We start from the raw sequence: 22,642 nt of genomic DNA on the forward strand, positions 1-22,642 counted from the left end.
ACCTTAATGCCACCTTTAAACCACCCACTAAACTTAAAACCATATTCCGCTCCTCTAAAGACCCTCTCCTCCCATTAGCACATCCTGGAGTCTATTGCATCCGCTGCACCTGTAACTTACCGTACATTGGTGAAACAGGACGGACAATCCCTATACTCAAAAAAGAACACATTAGACACATTAATATAACCATTATGGTGAAGCAGGCCTCTCAGACCACGCACTCAACACCTTACACCAAATCAACTGGAAAAGCACTTGCTCCTTACACCGCACAAAAACATGGTACGAAAGAAAATTTAAAGAATCCTGCGAAATCCTGATAAACCACCCAAATATCAACAATAAAGATGGTATGAAAATTCCAAGGATCTGGATGGCACACATTCAGCCAACCTAATTTGAAAGATTCAACATAAATCAGGACTCTAGCCAATCTGCTATTATTAGAAACCATTCCACTCCAACTGGCTGGAATGATGTTAATATATGTATATAGTAGACAACACAAATAATAGGACTTTAGCGTTGATGTATAATTTTTTTTTTTTTTTTTCACCAGAGGTCAGGCCAACAATTGTGGTAGCGGTTAGTCAGTGTCTTTAACGAACCAGTATGATTGTAGTATAGCTTGTTTCCTGTGTATATTTGTACGCTCCAGAAGATGACCTTGACATAAAGGTCGAAACGTCGAATTGTAAAAAAAAATTTTAGTAATAGTAAGCTAAAGTTTTTATTCAAACAAGGTAGTTGTCTCCATAATTTCCAAAAATGCGAACTAGAAGCCAATGACTGCCTACCCTTCCTGGACACACTGATCACACGTCTTCCAGAAGGTTCCTTATCATTTTCAGTTTATAGAAAATCCACACATACAGGGAGATACACAAACAATCACAACATCACCCTTCTCAACAATATGGTATCTTAAAAACACTAACACAGCTAGAGCAATCTGTTCCAATGACATTGCTCTCACTGCTGAACTTTCTCACCTACGACACACCTTCTTAACCAATGGTTATAATCCCCATAAGATAGATAACATACTAAATGCTACCCAGAAATCTCCTCTATCTACCACAGAAGACTACAACAAAACTATCACCATCCCATACATTAAAGGCACATCTGAAAAGATATTTAGGGTGCTTAACAAACACCAACTATGCACAGTATTTAAACCTTATGTAAAATTAGCAACTCTCATTCATTCACCTAAGGACAAATGCACTCCTTTATCACATCCAGAAGTCTATGAAGTGCCCTGTTCTTGCCATCAAGCCTACTATGGACAGACAGGAAGAACTGTGGACATCCGCCTCAGTGAACACAAAAATATATCCGACACTTTTGCTATGGCAAGTCGGGTCTGGCAGACCATGCTTTGGATACCCCTGCACACAGGATCAATTGGAAAGAAACAAAAGTAATGCACACAAGCTTCTACAAGTCAGAGAGGTTGTTCCTGGAATCAACAGAAGCCTTAAAACATACTCTAAACCTTAACAAGTATGGCCGTATAAATCTACCAAAGATTTGGGAGACAGTCGTCTTAAGACCAAATTAATATTTATTACTTTTATTTTATTTTATTTTTTCAAACTTTCAAAGACTATCATTTGGACTACTATTTCAAAACTTTGAACCTTTTTTTATTTAACCTAGATGGCGCCATATTAGGACTTTAGTCTTGTGTTGCACGCTGCAATTACTTTTACTAGCCCCACTGTTACACCGTGATTGTGGTTGTTTTGCATTTGTAACAAACTTTGTGTTGTGTGCTCTGAAGATGCTGGATATAATACCAGCGAAATATTTTCTTTATTATTATTATTCAGGACCTCCATAGAGACAAGACTCATTGTAGGATGCCCATTCTAAACAACACAGTCTATCCTACCATTCCTTAAACTCATTCACTATTCGTGACTGCCACCACTTTATCAGGCAATGCATTCCATGCTTCAACCCTCTATGCAAAGAGACCACCTCTTCACCTTTTTGCTCACGACTTCCATTCCACAACATCCAGGCATGGCCTATTATCATCACTTCTTCCCCTTGCTCTACCATATGAAAGAACTCGCCCTGTAATTACTTCTCAACAGTTAAAATGCCTTGATCACATCAACTCTCCTTCTGTCTATCAAGCTTTGCAGTCCACATTCCCTCAGTCTATCCTCATAACTAACACTGTACAGTCCTGACAGTTTTTGTTATCTGCCACTGCATCCTCTCTAAGGTTAATTTATCCCTTTCAAATATGAAGACAATAATCCATGTGTGGACTGATCAGGGTTTCATATAATGGAACTACAACTCATCTATCTCTGCTGGTCAATATCCTTCTCAGTATTGCAGCAATCCCCTGGGTTACCTTCATTACTTTTGTGATATGTCCCCTAAACTTCATGTTTCTATCAATCATCATCCCAAGGTCCCTTGTCTCTTCCACTTCGTCTAGTATGATTCCACCAAAAGGGTATGCAGCCTCCTATTGATACATTCCAAACTTCATTACATTACATTTGGTAGAATTATACTGACATCCTCATTTATATGGCCATATGTTCAGCTTATTCAAATCCCACCCCTGAAGGGCTACCACATCTACACTTCATATACACAACTTTCTGATATCTATCAGACAGTCAACCACAATCCCATTTACTAGTCTGACATCTAAACCTATACATGAGTTTAGATGTCTTCAACTGCATGAGTATGGAACTTGATAAACATGAACTAGACACAAGGGGAGAAGTTCATATTTAAGAGAGGAAAACAACTGGCAGATTTTGTTGATAAGTTTGAAAGTGACTGTCAGCTGGAACTTCACATGAATTCTGACATCATGTCTGGAGGCATCTTTCATATATGTACTTTTTTTGTTTACGCATTGTGTACACCCACCCACACACATATTTGCATTTAAAAGATAGCCTTTGTTAACCATACACTATAATCAGCAGTATTTGAATTTTCCACTGTTCTCTAAGCTTTTACAGCACTGATGATGCTTAGAAATACTCAAAGCAAAATCTATTATGAATTATTTTTTCCAATCAATTAAATGTACATGTTCTTTCTTAAGTTATTAAACAATAATGATTTTGAGAATGGAATCAATTTTTACAAACTAGTTAATTTTGTGGCCAAATTATGTGTAGTTTATTAATTTAATGGATACAAATGAAAAAAAGAACACAAGATGACTTACTCCCAGAATTCAACAACTGGAGATATTGGATCCTTATATTCATCTATATCAGTTTGATTAATATATGTAAAATTATCAGTTTTACAAAGTAAAGTGTTCCATTCTCTATCACAACGTTGCCATGGAAGTACTGCTGCAAATGATGATACCAAATAAAAGAGAATCCAAGCAACAATTATTATGTAGTAAATGTTGTAAAGGGCGACTATTGTCATGGATGCATATCCAACACCTGAAAAATAATAATAAATTATCAAACAAGATACTTTTAATGATAAAAAAAATGATAAAATGATATTTTAATGATAAAAAATAATAATTAAAGTTATAGTAATCAGTAAAATTAAATTATATAAAAAAAAACAAAATAACATTTTTTTATTGAAGAAATTAGGCAAAATGGTCTGTTAATAACCATGGAATTTATAAAAGTAATTTGCACAAAGATATAATCACCAATTCTCTGAATTGGTGATTATATTATATCCTTCATGTTATATCCTAGATATAACATCATCATCACAATGTTATATCTAGGATATAACATCATGAATGATATAATATAACAACATGTTATATTATATCATTCATGTTATATCCTAGATGATAGAGACCTACAAGTTGGTAAAGGGTTGTTATAGGATCAATGGTGAAGAAGTTCTACAGAGAATAGTGGGAGATCGGGGGAGAACAAGAAGCCATCCGTGGAAGCTATATAAAGAGGGTGTGAGTAGGGGAGTGAGAGGCAGGTTTTTTTCATGTAGAGTTGTGAATGATTGGAATGCCTTGCCTGAGAGTGTGGTGTCTGCAAGGGGTTTGAGTGTGTTTAAGACACGGCATGATGAGATGCGTGTGTGATAAAAGGACCTCCCAGATGAGTCTTTGACTCCATGAGGTCTTGGGGTAATAATAATAATAATAATAACATTCTGCCATGAGGCTTAATGTTGACCACCAATAACCAAGAGGCCAACCAAAGACACGTCAGCTTGATCGCCTAACTAAAGACATGGACACAGCAAATGTCAACAGTAGAATTGCCCAAGACCATGTAAGATGGAGGAAGCAGTGCATATGAGTGGAGACCCTGCCATAAAATAGGACAAACAGGACAAATGCTAAGAGGAAGAAGAAGATCCTAGATAACATTCAAACTCAACCTTTCCAAAGTGCATGTCAATTTTCTGACTACGCTATGAATTTTTCATAAAGGTAAACACATTACTACAGTCATAAAAACCATTTCAGTAACAAGCTACAAACATTTTGTTATAAGTTTATTATAACCATATCAGTGTATATGAATAAAATAAGCATTCGGAAGTGCAAATTTAATATTTGGTTTTTTTATGTTTTTTTGTCTTAGGAACATATTTTTTTTTATTCCTTAGCTTGTGTCTGGATGGGGGCATTCCCCTTAACCAGTACATTGCTGGACTATTTGTCCATTGGTTTCCTGCCTGGTTTTATGGTCCTTCAGCGGGGGTCAACTGTTGTTTCCTACAGACTGTGTATTATGTATGTTAATTGCATGTGATCTAATGGCCAGTTTGTATGTTGTATGTTCTGAGGGATGAAAAACACTCTACCTCTGTATGAGACTGGCCAACCTGCCTTCAGTTGAAAAGCCCTGAGAAAGGTCCTTCATGTCCTAGACAGGATTTGAACCCAAGTCTTTCCAACCAAAGGGCTTCGTCTATACCGACTGAGCAATGGAGGCTCTATGAACATTATATTTCTTATGGTGTTTCTACAAAAATGATTGCTATATATTGCTATATTTTTTTTATTATATTAAAAAAAACATTATAAACAGTTACTTTCAAGAGAGAAGACCAATTTTCACTGGTTTTAACTTTTAAATGAAACTTCTTAAACCCATGGGAAATGGAAAAATCTTTTCTTTCTTTTTTTTTTTTTTCATTTTTGCCTTGGATCATTTTTATGAATAACAATTTTTATCCAATTGGATTATAATCACTTTTAAATATATTTTTCTATATAAACACTAAATGAATGCATCTGATATACTGTATATCATGCTAAACATTACCAGAGTTTTAAATGAGGAACAATATATTAATATATGTTTTACCCTGAGCTCATGAGGAAACTGCACTTCACATATACTGCTGACAAAAACAGTAGGAATAACGATGAAGAGTTCTTGGCACTGATAAGTCAACTTAGTCTAAAATTGCAGGTATTAGAGAGAGATCAGAATGAAAAAGATACTGTATTTTCAGGGAGGACAGAACAGGATGAGGGAGATACTATTAATGATAGAGACAGTATGGCATTGTGAAGAGAGAGCTCTTGCCTTAATAATTTACTCTAATTCTATAATAAATTTTATATGATGTTGGTGACATGGAATAAGAGGGTGACTGATAGACAGACAGACATCAATGATGGAGTAGAATAAAGAAGGCAGGTAACCAATAGTAGCACATGGCCATATACTTGGTCCACTTTTAAATTGTACATTAATGATATTGGAAATACTTTGAAAAATAATATCTAGTTTTTGGCTAATAATGCTGGATGGGGAGAATAACAGTAAAAGTGTTGTAAAGATCTGGCAAGATAATTTCAATAGCCTGACATTGCAGATAAAGAAAAATGGTCGCCAGTCATGTCAAGTTATGCATTTTGGCCCAAAAAAAAGATTAAAAGTAGAAGCAGAATTCTACAGTGATGAGATTACAATGAAAGAAATTGATGAGGCCAGAGATTTTCTGAATGATAGCAGACAGGAAGTGGAAGTTCAGGGCATATTGCAAAAGCAGGCAAAATAGCATAAAGAATCACTGTGAGGCTGAAAAACACAGACAAGTAAGAAAATTATTATTCCTCTTTAGAAGAATTTGATATAACCTCTAGACTAGTGTGTTTAGATTTGGTCACCTAAATTTCTTGGGGATGAGAAAGTAGTGGAGGATCATCCAGAAACAGCATGAGGTCTAAGGAATGCTTCCTATTAAGGGACAGGCTGAAGGTATGTAGGTTGATAGTAGGAGCAGATGGGATATTACAGAAACATACACATTGTTAAAATGGTTTTATAGAATAAATATAGGGGAAACTTTTCAATACATGATGGGGGGGGGGGTCAAACCCAGAAGTTTAGCAAAAATTCGATTAGTAAGGATGAAAGAACCAGATTGTTTGCTTGGAAAATAGTGAATAAGTAAACTGATGGAGGTGGTTGCGAGTGAAATGTCAGCGAATGACTTTAAGGAGATGAATGACAGGCATTATCATTATTATTATTATGGGTATCTCCATGGAGTCAGTAGACTCATTGTGGGAGACCCAAACTAGCAAAACAATATCTGTCATATCTCTTCTTGAATTCATTTACAGACAAAGAACTCACAACTAAGGCAATGAATTCCACTCATTCACCACCCTCCAGGCAAAAAACCTTGTTCTCACACCCTTGTTAACCACACTCTTCTTTAATTTCCAGGAATGACCTCTTGCTCTTCCATCACTATCACACAACTGAAACATTTCCCCTGTATCAATCCTATAAAAACCTTTCAGTAATTTAAATGTTTCTATCATATCCCTTCTTCTCCGCCTATCAACCAACCTTCTCAATCCACAAGCTCTCAATCTATCAATGTAGGGAGCATTTTTTACATCACTCACCAACTTAGTCACACTTCTCTGAACCCCTCTCCACAGCCTCCACATCACCAAGGAATCCAGGTGACCAGACCTGAGCACAGTAATCCAAATGTGGAAGTATCAACGCTTTATAAAGGGGAATAATAACCTCTTTATCTCTGGTAATCCTATGTGCAATCTTGGACACCTTAGCAATGTGTCCCCTGAACTTCATCTCCCCATCTACCTAGCCTCATCAATCTCTTGGAGTACTGTTCCATCAATGTAGTACAAGGCTGGTAATCTTTTATCTCAAAATGCATAACTTTACACTTTTCCACATTGAACTGACATCCATTACCTTTTGTCCATTCTACCAGCTTATTTAAATCATCCTGCAAACTTTCAACATCAGCTTGATTTTTTATTGTGCTACCCAACTTTGCATCATCAGCAAAAACAACTGAATATCTTCCTTTAAGCCTTTCCTATATCATTTATATACAAATTAAACAACAATGGCCCAAGCACAGAGCCCTGAGGCACACCACTGGTCACCTGCCTCATCCTGGACTCAGCTCCTCCATACACCACCTTCTGGTATACGTGTGTAGAGGCTTAAGTGCTGTGAGGACATCATGTTGGAGGCTTAATGGATTTTTTTTTTTTTTTTTTTTACAACACTCAAAAAGAATTAAAATAGAATTTAATATTGTGTGGACAGACTTATGTGTTCGTCGAACATGTTGTTTATTATTTTAACGGTATAATAGAACACAGAAACTAAGTAAATAATTAATTTATTAACTTGATGCTGATATTTCGCTGGTATTATAACCAGCATCTTCAGAGCACAAAAACACTGTTTGTCACAATACGCGAGACTAAAACAACATGGTGTACATTAACAAAATTGTAGCAGCAACACAAAGACTAGTGTCCTGATTTTGGCGCCCTCTATCTGAAAAAAAAAAAAAAAAAAAAAAAAAAAAAAAAAAAAAAAAACGCTATCATATATTGCTAGAGTCCTAGAAAAGTGTTAGTTTTTCCTTAATATGACTGTCTCCCAGATCTTCGGCAAGTTAATACAGCCATATTTGTTGAGATTTGGGGTGTGTTTTAGGGCTTCTGTCGCCTCTAAGAACAATCTCTCTGATTTATATGGGTTTCTGTGTAGTACTTTTGTGTTTTTCCAGTTGATCCTGTGTGCAGGGGTATCCAGAGCATGGTCTGCTAGGCCCGACTTCCCATAATGATATTTCCGGACGTATCGTTTATGTTCGCTGATGCGGATATTCACAGTTCTTCCTGTTTGACCGTAGTAGGCTTGATTGCATGAGCAGGGTACTTGGTAGACTCCTGGATGTGATAAAGGAGGAATGCTGTCCTTGGGTGAGCGGATGAGGGTGGCTAATTTGCTACATGGTCTGAATGTAGTGCGTAGTTTATGTTTAATGAGAATTCTTGAGATCTTTTCGGATGTGCCTTTAATGTAAGGGATGGTGACTGTTTTGTTGTAGTTCTCTGTGGTGGATGGTGGGAGGGGTTTCTTAGGAGTGTTTAGTATTTTGTTTATTTTTTGTGGATTGTAGCCGTTGGCCAAGAAGGTGTGGCGTAAGTGAGTCAGTTCAGCAGTAAGAGCCTTGTCATTTGAACAGATTGCTCTCGCTCTATGGGTTAGCGTTTTTAAAATGCCATATTGTTGAGAAGGATGATGGTGTGATTGTTTGTGTAAGTATCTGCCTGTATGTGTGGGTTTTCTGAAAACTGAAAATGATAAGGAACCATCTGGGAGACGTGTAATGAGTGTATCCAGGAAGGGCAGACAGTTGTTGGCTTCCGGTTCCATAGTAAAGTGGATTTTTGGGTGTTGGCTATTTAAATGTGCTAGGAATGTTTTCATTTTCAGTTTTCAGAAAACCCACACATACAGGCAGATACTTACACAAACAATCACACCATCATCCTTCTCAACAATATGGCATTTTAAAAACGCTAACCCATAGAGCGAGAGCAATCTGTTCAAATGACAAGGCTCTTACTGCTGAACTGACTCACTTACGCCACACCTTCTTGGCCAACGGCTACAATCCACAAAAAATAAACAAAATACTAAACACTCCTAAGAAACCCCTCCCACCATCCACCACAGAGAACTACAACAAAACAGTCACCATCCCTTACATTAAAGGCACATCCGAAAAGATCTCAAGAATTCTCATTAAACATAAACTACGCACTACATTCAGACCATGTAGCAAATTAGCCACCCTCATCCGCTCACCCAAGGACAGCATTCCTCCTTTATCACATCCAGGAGTCTACCAAGTACCCTGCTCATGCAATCAAGCCTACTACGGAAGGATGATTTTCTTTGGAAGAAAACCACCATGCTCCACCACAGCAAATTCAAGAAAGAGAGACTTTTCTTAGAAGCAGCAGCAGCAGCTCTCAAAAACCAACCAAATCTCAATAAATATGGTTGCATTAAGCTTCCAAAGATTTGAGAAACACTCATCACCAGAGTTCCCACCTTACATTCCAGGCCACCTACTACTGCCCTTAAAGGGTGCTCTACCTAGATAGGACTTTAGTGTCACCCACGTGGTTGGGCTTAGTATTGTTTGTTATTTGTGCATATGTTACATTAATTGTTTTTGTAATCCCCGTAGATGTCCTAGTGACTAGGACGAAATATAGGAAGTATTAAATTCTATTTTAATTCTTTTTGAGTGTTGTAAAAAAAAAAAAAAAAATCCATTAAGCCTCCAACATGACCACCTTCTGCTATCTCTGACTGAGCCATTCTCCTATCCATATCACCAATTTAGTATCCATTCCCATCTGTTCCAATTTATGTAACAGTGTTCCATGGGGTATCCTGTCAAAACCCTCAGCAAAATCCAGAAGTACCACTGTGTAGCCAGTTCCTTTGTCCAACTCCGATGTCATTCTATTAGAAAAAGTTAATAGATTGCTAAGGCAGGATCTACCTTTAACAAAACCATGTGTGAATAACTGTTAGTGTGTGCGTGTGTGCCACCCACAATAAGGTATGAAATTCTGTGGCAACACCTGATAAATATCAATAATATGCACGATTAATTTTATAGTGCCCTTACCTTTGAAAATAGGGACAAGTTTCCATACTCCTATTCCACCAAGATTGAGGTACTGGCCAAGGGCAACTTCTAATACAAAGGCAGGAATTGAACAAAGCACCAAACATACTAAGTATGGAAACAGAAATGCACCTAGAGGATTATATAAGCATTAAATGAAATATTTTGACTTCTAGAAACAAGCATGCATATAATAAAGTGAAGACTCATATATATTTTTTTAGAAGTTCAAATTACATATGTTATATTACAGGTCATGCTTGTTGCATGATGCTGTTTTTTTTTTCTTTTTTTAACTAGCTCATCATTTTATGTTAATAAAAGCAAGTTTCTGATAAGCCATAAAAAGGCTGTGATATCTTTACTTGCGAACCATGCAGGAATTACTTATTTACTTTGAACTTCATAAGTAAACTTATACTGGTCATTTTTAACATTTAAAAGTAAATACAATGGAGAAAAAAAATTAAAAGTCATACATGTAAATATTAATGATTTACTGTGATTTATTATCTGTTATTTATAAATGAAAATATAATAAATAGAAAGTAAGAAATACAAAAACAAATGCATTTATATTCACATATTTATATGCATTTATATATTTGTATTCACATGACATTTTCATTGGTTCATCAGCTTTTTTCATCTGATATTTGTACACCCTGCTACAATTTTTTTTTTTTTTGTTGCTGTTGTAATTTTTATATTAGTACTTGTGTTTAATATGCAACAGACAGTGCACTGCTGATAAGGAAAGTTAGTTGAAACATGGAGTAATAAAAATGGAGACAATTCAATCCATTTTATTTTATTTTTATTGACAGGAAACAGTATTTAAAAAAAAAAGAGAAGAAATAAAGAAAACTAGAATTTTAAAAAAAGTGTTATAAAGTATAATTGAAATAGTTTACTTAAAAGAAAGAAAATCAGCAAATATTTAAGAATCTAATAAAGTTGACTTGAACATAATTTTGGTTTACAATTTATGCTTTGAAGTCAATCCAATAATAAACAAAACTGTTTCTACAATAACCTAATAACAATGACACAAAGTTGGAATCTGTTTACTTCTGGCTTCACTTCAAAGCACTATTAGAGAACAAAACGAATACTAGGGCACAATGAAAAAGAGTCACATCCTAAAATTATATATATATATTATTTCCCCTTTTATTTTAAAATGTACCTTAACTTTGCCAATTTTGAGTTTTTCAAAAAATTTCTAAGCAGGCATCAATTAAAAACATATTTATGTTCACAAAAGAACTTATACATTCATTTATAATAAAAAAACATATATATATATATATATATATATATATATATATATACACTTTAAAATATCTTAATATATTTATTCCTCAAATATCTTAAAATAATGCATGCCATTGTATCTTTATGCACATGTATACAGTAGATTCAATTTAAACTGATAAGTAACACAGCTTTACATTGAAAAGCATGATCATATATTTGTGTTTTAAATGTTTTTGAATTCTATTATTACAGCAAGAGATTTAAAAAATTTTGAATATGAATTTGAAATAAAATTTATTAGTTAGCTTTAGGTTTATTAATCTGGAAATCATCAGTCAAATGTGCATCCTGAAATAATTAATGCAGCTTCACAGAGATCTATTGTATACAACACATGCATGCACATACACAAACTGAAATGAGTTTAACTAAAGCAGATTTTCTACTAACTAAAAGTACCATATTTATTTAAACCACTCATCACCATTCTGCAAAAATTAACAAATCACAATCATTTTAAAAATTTTAAATAAAAAAATCAAGATTTTTTTAAAAATATCAATAGAAATTTGGATGTGCACAAAGTATAATTTTTATAATTTTAAAGATCTTTAATACAGTCATTTTAAAAGGTAATTTAATATATGATTATTCAACATAAGATTAATTTTTTTCTGCTTTTTGGAGATTTTTTCTTTTTTTTTTTGACAGTGAAACACCAACAAGCAAGCTTACAAACATCATAGTTTATGATTTTCCATAAAAGTCAGCAAAAATATGCTGATTAAGTTTACTTATATTGGTCATACTTGACAATACTTAGGCATAAAAACAAAATATAATATCACTTTACTGACAACAAGCTTCGGTGGTTTGTATTATCTACTGCAATAATTTTGGTGACCACAATAAACCAAGAAGGAAAAATTTTTTTAGTGATTCTTCTGGTTTTTTATAACCATGGTATACTTCAGGAATAAAGATATTTTATGTAGCAACCGAAACCATAGTTGGTTTAGGATAAAGCCTTGATTTTTATTACACTATGATGTCACATTATTTCAACAACTTCTTTAAACTTGTGATTAATATTTTAGCTATTAAATTTCATATATACAGCAATCTTGTCAGTTCCCAAATCAGTTGATGTTTTTCATTAGTAGTATAAAAAGATGAAAAGTAGTATAGATAATATAATCTTGCTCTTGGGAAGTATTATTCGTTTTAGCTTTGCACCAATTTTATTTTTGCCAATTATGATAGAACTTTATCAATAATATATCTTGCTGAGTACACTCATGAAAGATTTTATTATTATTTATTATTATTATTACAACAAGACCTCATGGAGTCAAAGACTCATCTGGGAGGTCCTTTTATTACACACACACAGCTCATCATACCGTGTCTTAAACACACTCAAACTCCTTGCAGACACCACACTCTCAGGCAAGGCATTCCAACCATTTACAACTCTGCACGAAAAAAACCTGCTTCTCACTCCCCTACTTACACCCTCTTTATACAGTTTTCAGGGATGACCTCTGGTTCTCCCCCAATCTCTCACTATTTTCTGTAGAACTTCTCCAGCAATGATCCTATAACAACCCCTTACTAACTTGTAGGTCTCTATCATATCTCTCCTCCTCCTGTCCACCAGACTCCGCAAATTACATCTTCTCGATCTTTCCTCATACTCGACATTCCAGGTAGTTTCTAACCAGGGGTTAGAAACTACCTTAGTCAGTCGCCTTTGGACCCTTTCCAATATCTCTTCATCCTTTTGAAAAACCAGGTGACCAAATCTGGGCACAACAGTCCATGTGTGGCCTAATCAAAGCCTTATACAACAGAACAAGAATCTCCCTACTTCTACAAGTCAGTGTCCTCCGCATCATTCCCAGAAGCCTTTGTGTTGTCTTCACAATTTTGGCTATGTGTCCCCTAAATTTCAGATCCTTATCCACTATCACCCCCAGATCTCTTATTTCATCCACCTAAGATTTCATAAGCTTAATTTTATAAGTAAAATATAAAGAGGATGACTGTCAAAAAAGAGTGACCAGCATGGTAAGGAAGCCAAATTAGATGATGAAAAGAAATGATGAACAAGACTGGACAATGAAAAACTGAGTACACCAAAGAAAACCTCCTGACCTGCTGTCCTGGATGGCCGAGTGGTTAGTGTATCCGCTCTCCAGCCAAAAGGCTACAGGTTCAAATCCCACCATGGGCATGGATGTTTGTGATTGTCTGTGAAAATACTAATGTTGGTGGATGATGATGATGGTAGTTGTATTTGTTGTGGTTGGTGGATTTGAGTGGTGGAGATGGTGAGTTGTAGAGTAGGTGCCCTCCTTCGATGAGTCTTTGGACTCCTTGGAGGTGTCAAATGATAATAAAACCCCCACAAATTAATTATTTTCGCTACACAGTGAGTAAAATAAATCAAATGAAATATATATGGTAGGAAGGTGACAGCATTGAAGAAAAACCGAATGGAGTCTGAGTAATATTATATTTTAGATAATCCTGTCCACACTTATAATACCCTTGATCTCTTTTTTCACCAGTTCTTCCATATACACAAGTTACCTCTCCCCCTCTCAGTAACTCAGATCACAATCTTGTGCAAGACTCCTCTCACACAGAATGTCCTTCCTCCAGCTACTTCTAACCTCATGTCCTTTGGCATTACAAAAGTAACAAGTGGGATGAATTTTAAAACTTCTACTCTTTCTTTCCTTTCTGACCAAAACTCAGCGAGTCACAGAAATTATCCTTGCTACAAACTTTTCAATTGCTTTCCAAACCCTGGTTAAACTTAAATATACCAAAGCAGTTCAAGGAAAAAAAATCAGCTTACTGCAGGTGACTTGTAATAAGAATCCTAGCTTCATACTAAACTGAAGCAAGCAATAAATGCAAAACAATTATCAGCAAAACTAAATCTGACTTCATAAAGGCTAAAAGAAGATAATTGTCTCCTGTCCAAATGGAAGTCATGTCTTCTGGTCTTTTTCAAAGGCTATCAGACACAACAACTTTTTTTCACTTGTGCTTCCACCTCTCTCTCTCACCCAGCTAACATCACTGATACAGCACCTAAAGATAAAGCTGACCTCTTGGCAACACTCTTTTCCTCCAACTCCTGTATAGATGACTAAGGCAAATTGCTTTCTATCATACCAAAAACTGAGCATCTGTGGTTCTGTGGCAAGAAAATAACAGCATAGCAGACAACTTGGTCACTAAAAATTTTTCTGATTCCAACAGTATCTTCCCAAATGTACTCAAACTTTGTGCTCCAGAGCTAACACCTTTCATCTTTATAATTTTCTGTATTTAGCTGGCACTTATGATTTGGTCACTGGGTTTTCATGGTGATGAGGATATGTTAGAAAGTGTCCAGAGAAGATTCAAAAAGGTGGTCAGTGGTGTGTTTGAAGTGTGGAGTATGAACACAGATTAAAAGAAAGTAAACAGCAAAGCCTTGTGAATAGGAGGAGGAGCGAGGGAGGATATTATTGAGATATATAAGTTAGTCAGGTGTTGTTATCAGGTTAACATGAAAGAAATTTTTCATAGAATGGGAGAGGAGAGTAGAACAAGAGGCAATCCCTGGAAACTGTGATGGGATCTTTGTGTGTGATAATGTGTATCTCCCACGATGAGTCTAACTCCATGGAGGCGAGATGCTAAAGTGTCAAAGCAAGTATATATCCAGTCTGTTCCAAAAAAGAGATAAAAGTCTACCATTAAACTACAAAACCAATTGCCATCACCTCAATTCTCTCCAAAATAATGGAGAAAGTTTGCAACAAACTCCTCCACTATCTAGAGATCCCACCAGTTAATCAGTAACCAGTATGGAATCCACCAATCAAGATCTATGACTGACCTCTTAGCATCACTCACCACAAGATGTGTGCAACAGAAAGATTCAGAGAAGCGTGCTGTCTCTCATGATGAGTTCTTTCGCTTGGTTGATCAGCGGGAAGGAGTGATGACAAGAGGCCATCCCTGGAAGTTACGAAAGGAAACTGTGAGCAAGAGGGTAAGGAGTGGTTTCTTTGTGTGGAGGGTGGTTGAGCCGTGGAATGCATTGCCTGATGAAGTGGTGGGAGCGAGAACGGTCAGTGAGTTTAAAGAGTGGTATAATAAACTTTGTGTTTCTCAGGGGGGGACCTCCCCTCGATGAGTCTTGACAGACTTTATATCTTAGAAAGGACCTCCCTCGATGAGTCTTTTGACTCCTTGGAGGCCTGAATAATAATAATAATAATAATTTCCAGAGCACTGATTGCATCATGCATTAAAGCCCTGCCAAACAAACTGCCATCCGTAAGCCTACTTGCTATCCTCTGTAATTGGGTAACTAGCTTTTTCTCTGGTCATCCACTGTGTCATGGTGGATACCTCTCTCTTTCTCTCTCTCTCTCTCTCTTCAAGCTTTGCAGACAATGCAGGAATGCCTAAGGGCTCTGCTCTACATACCCTCTTTTGCCTCTACATAAATGATCTATTCTCAATCACCACTAATCATATCCGTCACTTTGAAAATGATAGTATACCCCCATTCAACCTACTCATTTGAAAAACCATGCAGTGGTTAGACATCCCAAGCCTCAAGATCATCTTCAATCAGTGCCTAAAACACTGATTGCATACCATCCCATCTTTCAATGACATCCCATCCTTCAGGATGAGTGCAACCTGGTCACCTTCAGTGCCACCAAAACTTAGTCTCATCTTTTCTCCCACAAAAGGGATCTAAGCTACCCTTACCTTACCTTCAGTAATCTACAAATCATCAGATGAGATCAGATCTCTCTCTGGATGAATATTTATCTGTAGCATCTCATGACATAAACATATCACATCAATAGTTTCCCAGCCTGTAAAAAATCATCTCCTCTATCCAATACACTAGTCACCCTATTATAAAATCTAACTAAGTAACTGAAGCAAGACCTCCCCTTAACAAACCTTTGCTTCCCTTCTGTTTTTTTCTCAAACCAACATTTTTTAACACTTTCACTGCCACATTGGTTAGATGAATACCAATGACTTGGATTTTTCCTTGTGCAGTGATACTGTTTTTCCTTCTTTCCACTCTTGTGGGATTGGTCCTATTTTTGCACTCTTGTTGAACAATCAAGTCAAGAGCACTACCAGCTCTTTAGCACATTTTCTTAATAAACGTAGTGATATATCCCATCCAGTCCCATTACCATATTAACATCAAGCTTGGCTAAAATCCTGAGCACTTCACATTCCTGAACTGTCACAGTCTTCTGTTTTTCCTTCCTTCTTTTATTCAACCTGATGTACTCCCACCCCCACCCACACATGAAATACACTACAAAATACTTGCTGAACAATTTCATTTTCGTAGACAGGCTTATACGTTGGTTATGCATTAATAAATCACTTAAGGAACTGAACAACATAGATACGAATATAAATTAAATTGCACTTCAATAAATATTTCCGATATTTCGGCAACGTCACGTTGCCATTTTCAAAAGGAACTTACAAAAAAAGGCACATGCACATAGGCAATACAACACAGTAACTGAGAATGAAGAGATGAAGCTATTGTTCTCCTAAAAGTCCTGATGGTGCCCTCTAGCGGGCTAAGTAGGTGTTCTTGGCCGTTGGGCTGAGGGTCTGCTGATGTAAACCTCCCAAATTTGGGGCAGTCGCATACAATCAAATTTGTTGAGGTTTGGAGAGTTTTTTAGGACTGAGGCTGATTCCATAAATAGTCTTTCGAATTTGTATTTGCTACAGTGTATTACTGTAGCTTTCTTCCACCGTATTCTGTTGCGTGTATCCAGAGCATGGTCTGAAAGACCAGAATGGCTGTACTTGTGAAAACGGATGTAGTCCTTGTGTTCAGAAATTCTGATATTCGCTGTCCTGCCTGTTTGGCCAAAAGTAAGACAGTTTACCGTTTACAACTGCAAGGGACCTGGTATATACCAGGTAGGTCTAGGGGAAGTGGTTGATCTTTGGTGGAGCAGATAAAGGATGCCAATTTTCTGTAAGGCATGTAACAGGAGGTCAGGTCATGTTTTTTTTAAGATTTTGGTAATTTTTTCCGAGGTGCCTCGGATGCAGGGAATGGTGATGGATTTAGAGTAATCCTTGTTGTGGGGGGGGGGGGGGGGGCTGTGGTTTGTAGGTTTTAATATTTTTTGGATTTTGGGGGGGGGGGTAGCCATTGGCTGAGAAAGTGTTGAGGATGTGATTTAGTTCAGTGTTTAGGGCCCCCACCCCCCCCCCCCCCCACCCCCCCCCCCCCCCACCCCCCCCCCCCCCCACCCCCCCCCCCCCCCACCCCCCCCCCCCCCCACCCCCCCCCCCCCCCACCCCCCCCCCCCCCCACCCCCCCCCCCCCCCACCCCCCCCCCCCCCCACCCCCCCCCCCCCCCACCCCCCCCCCCCCCCACCCCCCCCCCCCCCCACCCCCCCCCCCCCCCACCCCCCCCCCCCCCCACCCCCCCCCCCCCCCACCCCCCCCCCCCCCCACCCCCCCCCCCCCCCACCCCCCCCCCCCCCCACCCCCCCCCCCCCCCACCCCCCCCCCCCCCCACCCCCCCCCCCCCCCACCCCCCCCCCCCCCCACCCCCCCCCCCCCCCACCCCCCCCCCCCCCCACCCCCCCCCCCCCCCACCCCCCCCCCCCCCCACCCCCCCCCCCCCCCACCCCCCCCCCCCCCCACCCCCCCCCCCCCCCACCCCCCCCCCCCCCCACCCCCCCCCCCCCCCAACCCAAAGGAGTGGAAAGAGGATAAAAGTGTTCTATTTAAAGCAGTGATAAGACTGAAGCTTCAAGTTATAGGCCAATCTGCATTACCATGTGCTTTGAACTGCAACAATTCACTTTATTCATTTTAATACAGTGATGCACATAGTGAGTTGCCATAAACCATGTCAGTTGCTATTTATGATGTCCTGTTATGCTCTGGCATTTCCAAAGTTTGCATTATGGATGTGCACAGTACAACAATAAAAAGTGCTGATGCCAGCATATGCCCAACTTTGCATTATTAATAATAATAATAATGCCAGCATATTCATTCCCCATAAAGAAGTTCCACTCACTGATTAAATATTTCCTAGGATCAGTGAGGGAATGATGTATTATCAGCAATACATCATTTCCTCATATTGTGCCATTTTTATCATTATAATTCCAGTGGGAGACATGAAACTTCACACCAAAGTATTGGAAGTCTAATAAATAATGGTTTAGTTGAGTGTTGATGTGTATCATTTAAAAGAAAAATAATAAAAAAAAGTATCCTTTACAATATATTCCATATAGAAGATAAGTAAATTACTAAATCAGAGTCTTCATAACAAACAAAATGTTCCACAGTTTTGTAGCCACATTTACCAGAATTCTGGTTCTTGCCTACTCCTGAAATGCAAACCTATATACAAATTCTGTATATGGAAAAAGATGCTCTGATGTCTACATATTACTGGTGCATATTTACAAATTAACATATTACTGTTGAACTCCCCAGTAAATTACTATCATTTTTACCAAAAATCATCACCAATCTTTTATCATTATGACAGTTTCTCTTCCAGGCATTATGTGATGAGGATTTAAATAAATATGATACTCTGAAGTATGATATAACAGTATAAAAGACTAGACGTTTAATGAATTGATATTTCCTACCTTATGTGTATTACAAAGGTTAGAAGACAATCAGTATATTTGTACAGTACCCATATCTGGAAAAAATTTAGGCATTCAATCTGTTGGGACATAATAAAAATAATTACACCTTATCTTAAACTTTAAATATATACTTTGAAGCATTTGTATATAAACCCTTTTTTCTAAAAGAACAGTTAGTTAGCTACTTTTGATCCATTTTAAGAGAAATAAAATGCTTCTGGATGTGGTATAACTATTTTACCATTGGTATGATTATAATAAACTGTATGGAAATTTTACTTCATACCAATATATATAGCATTCAAATTCCATGTTTTTTTCCATTAAAAAAAAAGATCCTAAGGAGATTCAATATTAGATGCATAGTTATTCAGATCTTGAATTAAAAATGAAATGCATTAAGATAACTGCAAATTCGTGTTTTATATAAACTGGATGGTTAAAAAAGAGAAGGGAATATATTTGAAATGAAAGTATTTAAGATCCATTTTTTGGAGGGTTTCATTCTGTATAACATTATTGTGAATGTATCTGTAATCTTTTTTTAATACAGATTGGCAAGCTAATACAAATGCAATTTGAAAATTAGCAGTTATGAAGTGTTAAATCAGAAGGGCAAAGATTGATTTCTTTTCTTTGGTAAACAATTTACTTTATGAAATTCATGCTGGTAAAATGGAAATATTCCACATTTCATTCAAACTTGAAGGCAATGTGTAGTTAAGAAAATGAAATAGAATTTCTAATTATATATTGGGTTTTATCCTTTATCCAAGTACTTCAGGCGCAAAACAAAGTTTGCACCTGAAGTACTTTCAGGACTGAGACAACTCATGGTAAAGGTGGTATAAGTTCTCATCACTTGCCTTAGTATCTCCCATAATGCAAAGCACATCTCCTTGGGGACATGTATAATGCTATGCATTAAGGGAAGGGCCACTACTCAGACCGGTTTTATGTTTAAGTGCGGGGGTTACCTCTCCAAAAACTCGTGAGATCCCTCGGATCACCCAACAATGAGTGACCAGCAGGATCAAAAACTCAGCATTGTTCCCTTCAGTAACAGGCTCACCCTGCCACTGAGAAGAACTCTCAGCATTGGCTCTATCCCGTGACAGGTTCACCCCACCACCAAGCAGAGCTGCTCATATTTAATCTGGGGGGGTAACAGCAACAGCCGTGCCTCAGTTAACTTCATGGGCTACAGCATTGCCATTCATTATCCCCCCCACCACCACCACCAGGACTTGGATGACAGCAATGGCCAAGCCTCAGTTAAAACTTCATGGGCTACAGCATTGCCATTCATCACCCAAGCTTCCAACTGTTTCGACCTTTATTGAGGTCTCCTCAGTGGGAGCAAGACCCAGAGGTGGTCGTGCTAAGGTAGAAGTAATGGAAAAGTCACGGGTTGCCAAAGGGTGTCACACCCTATTATTGAAATTCTCTGGATAAGAGATAAGTTTATGGAAACTTCCATTTTAATAATAGGGCGTGACACCTTTTGGCAACTCATATAGGTAAATATGACTTCTCCATTACTTCTACCTTAGTATGACCACTTCTGGGTCTGGCTCCCACTGAAGAGACCTCAATAAAGGTCGAAATGGTCTGAATAGTGGCCCTTCCCTTAATGCATAGCATTATACATGTCCGCAAGGCGATGCGCTTTGCATTATGGGAGATACTAAGGCAAGTGATGAGAACTTATACCACCTTTACCACGAGTTGCCGCAGTCCTGAAAGTACTTCAGGTGCAAACTTTGTTTGCTTACACTTAGATAAAGGATAAAGCAGGTGCCCTCCCTTGATGAGTCTTTGGACTCCCTGGAGGTGTCAAATAATAATAATAAAACCCAATATATAATTAGCAGCATAGCCAAGCGAAAAAACTTCCATAGAAATAGAATTATCTAGTATAAAGTATTCTTCTTTAAATTCATTTGAAATGTTTGGTGAACACTTCATTTAGCAACCCTAGATGACTTTGACCAACAAAAGGAAACAAAGAAAAAGGGTTGTACAATGATTCCAAATCAAATCTTGGTTCTCAAACGATCATTCAACATTTTTTTTTTTTGCAAATAGAGAATGGAAATTCTTCAAGTTGATAACTAATATATAAGTTTATTATATTAGTTTACTTGTCCATGTAATGCATAAGTTAAGTTTCACAAGTCTAAACAGATTTGTAAACTTAAAAAAGCAAGCACAGACGAATACTCTAAAAATGCACAACACACACACTTATCAGAATCAAATGAAATAAATCCTCACTTCAAAATCTACTTTATTATATTAAGCTCTCTTTTCAAGCTCTGTGACTTATTTGAAGAAATGTAGGTCTTGTAATTTGCAAATACTCCACAACACTCTATTTCTATCAAGTTTCTCTACAAGCTAAAAACTGTTTATCCTTCTCAGATAATTATAGCCAAAATTACTGAAATTTACTAATTAATGGGCATATGAAAAGAGCCCATTCACAATCTGTTTACTTCTAAAATAAATATTTGCATTCATCTAGGGCATTATTCAAAATGCAGAAATATAAAATAAAATATAGAAATATAAAAATTTTAAAAATTAATAATTTTTAAAACAATAACTGTTGAAATATGTTTGTCAGATTATATCACATTGTTTATTCAAAGCCTGCAGTCTAAACATGGGAATCTATGGACAGGTCAAGGAGAAAGAGAGGTCAATTTCCTCATGCCAGAGTTTGCAAATATATTTCATATCACGCAACTTATCAGTTTAATCCTCAAGGACTTTCTTTGAAATACGTCATGGGAATCACTGTGAACATAACAACATTATAGTTTTGGTCATTTTAAACACATCAAAATTGCATTAGGATATTGAACTACACGTCAGAATTTTTACAAGATGTCTATGAATATAAAGCAGTAAAAAACACTTTTTATGCACAAATAAATGAAGTTATTAATGGACTGCTTATTCATCGAATACAGTATAAGTCATCCAAATATATTTATATGAAACCAAAATGAAACTGAAAAGGATATTTTCTCACCCATCCACTAATCTCATCTAATTACCAAAATATGAAACTCTTTACTTTATCTATGATATTACACATGAAAGAAAAATTAAGCCACTACAGCTATATCTTACTCACTCCCAAATGTTCATAATATTGATATGTATATTAAAATAATGTATTAAATTCTATAAGCTAGATTTTAATCCTTTTTCCCAAGTAAGCAAACAGACAAGTAAGTCAAGTTTGCACCTGAATATAGTTCAAGTCTGAGGCAACTTGTGGTAAAGGTGGAGTAAGCTCCGATCACTTTCCTTAGTATTTTCTCCTAATGCAAAGCACATCCCCTTGCGGAGATGTATGATGCAATGCATTAAAGGCAAGGGCCACTACCCAGACCGGTTTCGACCTTTATTGAGGTCTCATCAGTGGGAGCCAGACCTAAAAAATGCCAAGGTTGAAGTAATGTAGAGCTTACAAATTTAACCTAAACAAGTTACCACAAGGTGCTTTGACCTTATTAAATAAAAATCTCAGAATGAGAGTAAAATGTAGAAAGTTTTTTATCTTGGGTATATACTATGTTAAAGATACCAAGCAATTTTATAAGCTAGGTTTTAATCCTTTTTCCCAAGTAAGCAAACAGACAAGTAAGTCAAGTTTGCCCCTGAACATAGTTCAAGTCTCAGGCAACTCATGGTAAAGGTGGAG

At 37.1% G+C, this 22,642-nt stretch overlaps 1 protein-coding gene across 5 annotated transcripts in view; it reads right to left on the reverse strand.

Annotated features, from left to right (window-relative positions):
- The window catches only part of LOC150108301 (sodium- and chloride-dependent GABA transporter 1-like), a 213,845-nt gene that overhangs the window by 110,997 nt on the left and 80,206 nt on the right, over nt 1–22,642 (reverse strand). For 3 of the 5 annotated variants that reach the window (XM_090390689.1, XM_090390688.1, XM_090390690.1), the window contains exons 2-4: nt 18,922–18,977; nt 9,961–10,092; nt 3,224–3,455 (exon numbers count right to left, since the gene is read on the reverse strand). In XM_090390689.1, the coding sequence (XP_090246815.1) occupies nt 3,224–3,438 (215 nt within the window). In that variant the 5' untranslated portion in view covers nt 3,439–3,455; nt 9,961–10,092; nt 18,922–18,977. The remainder of the gene's footprint in view (nt 1–3,223; nt 3,456–9,960; nt 10,093–18,921; nt 18,978–22,642) is intronic. The other 2 variants (XM_090390687.1, XM_090390691.1) reach the window with 1 other exon arrangement.

Source organism: Typopeltis vanoorti, chromosome 3, assembly GCF_054136105.1.
Source record: "Typopeltis vanoorti isolate ZY-2024b chromosome 3, IOZ_Tvanoo_1.0, whole genome shotgun sequence".
NCBI lineage: Eukaryota > Metazoa > Arthropoda > Arachnida > Uropygi > Thelyphonidae > Typopeltis > Typopeltis vanoorti.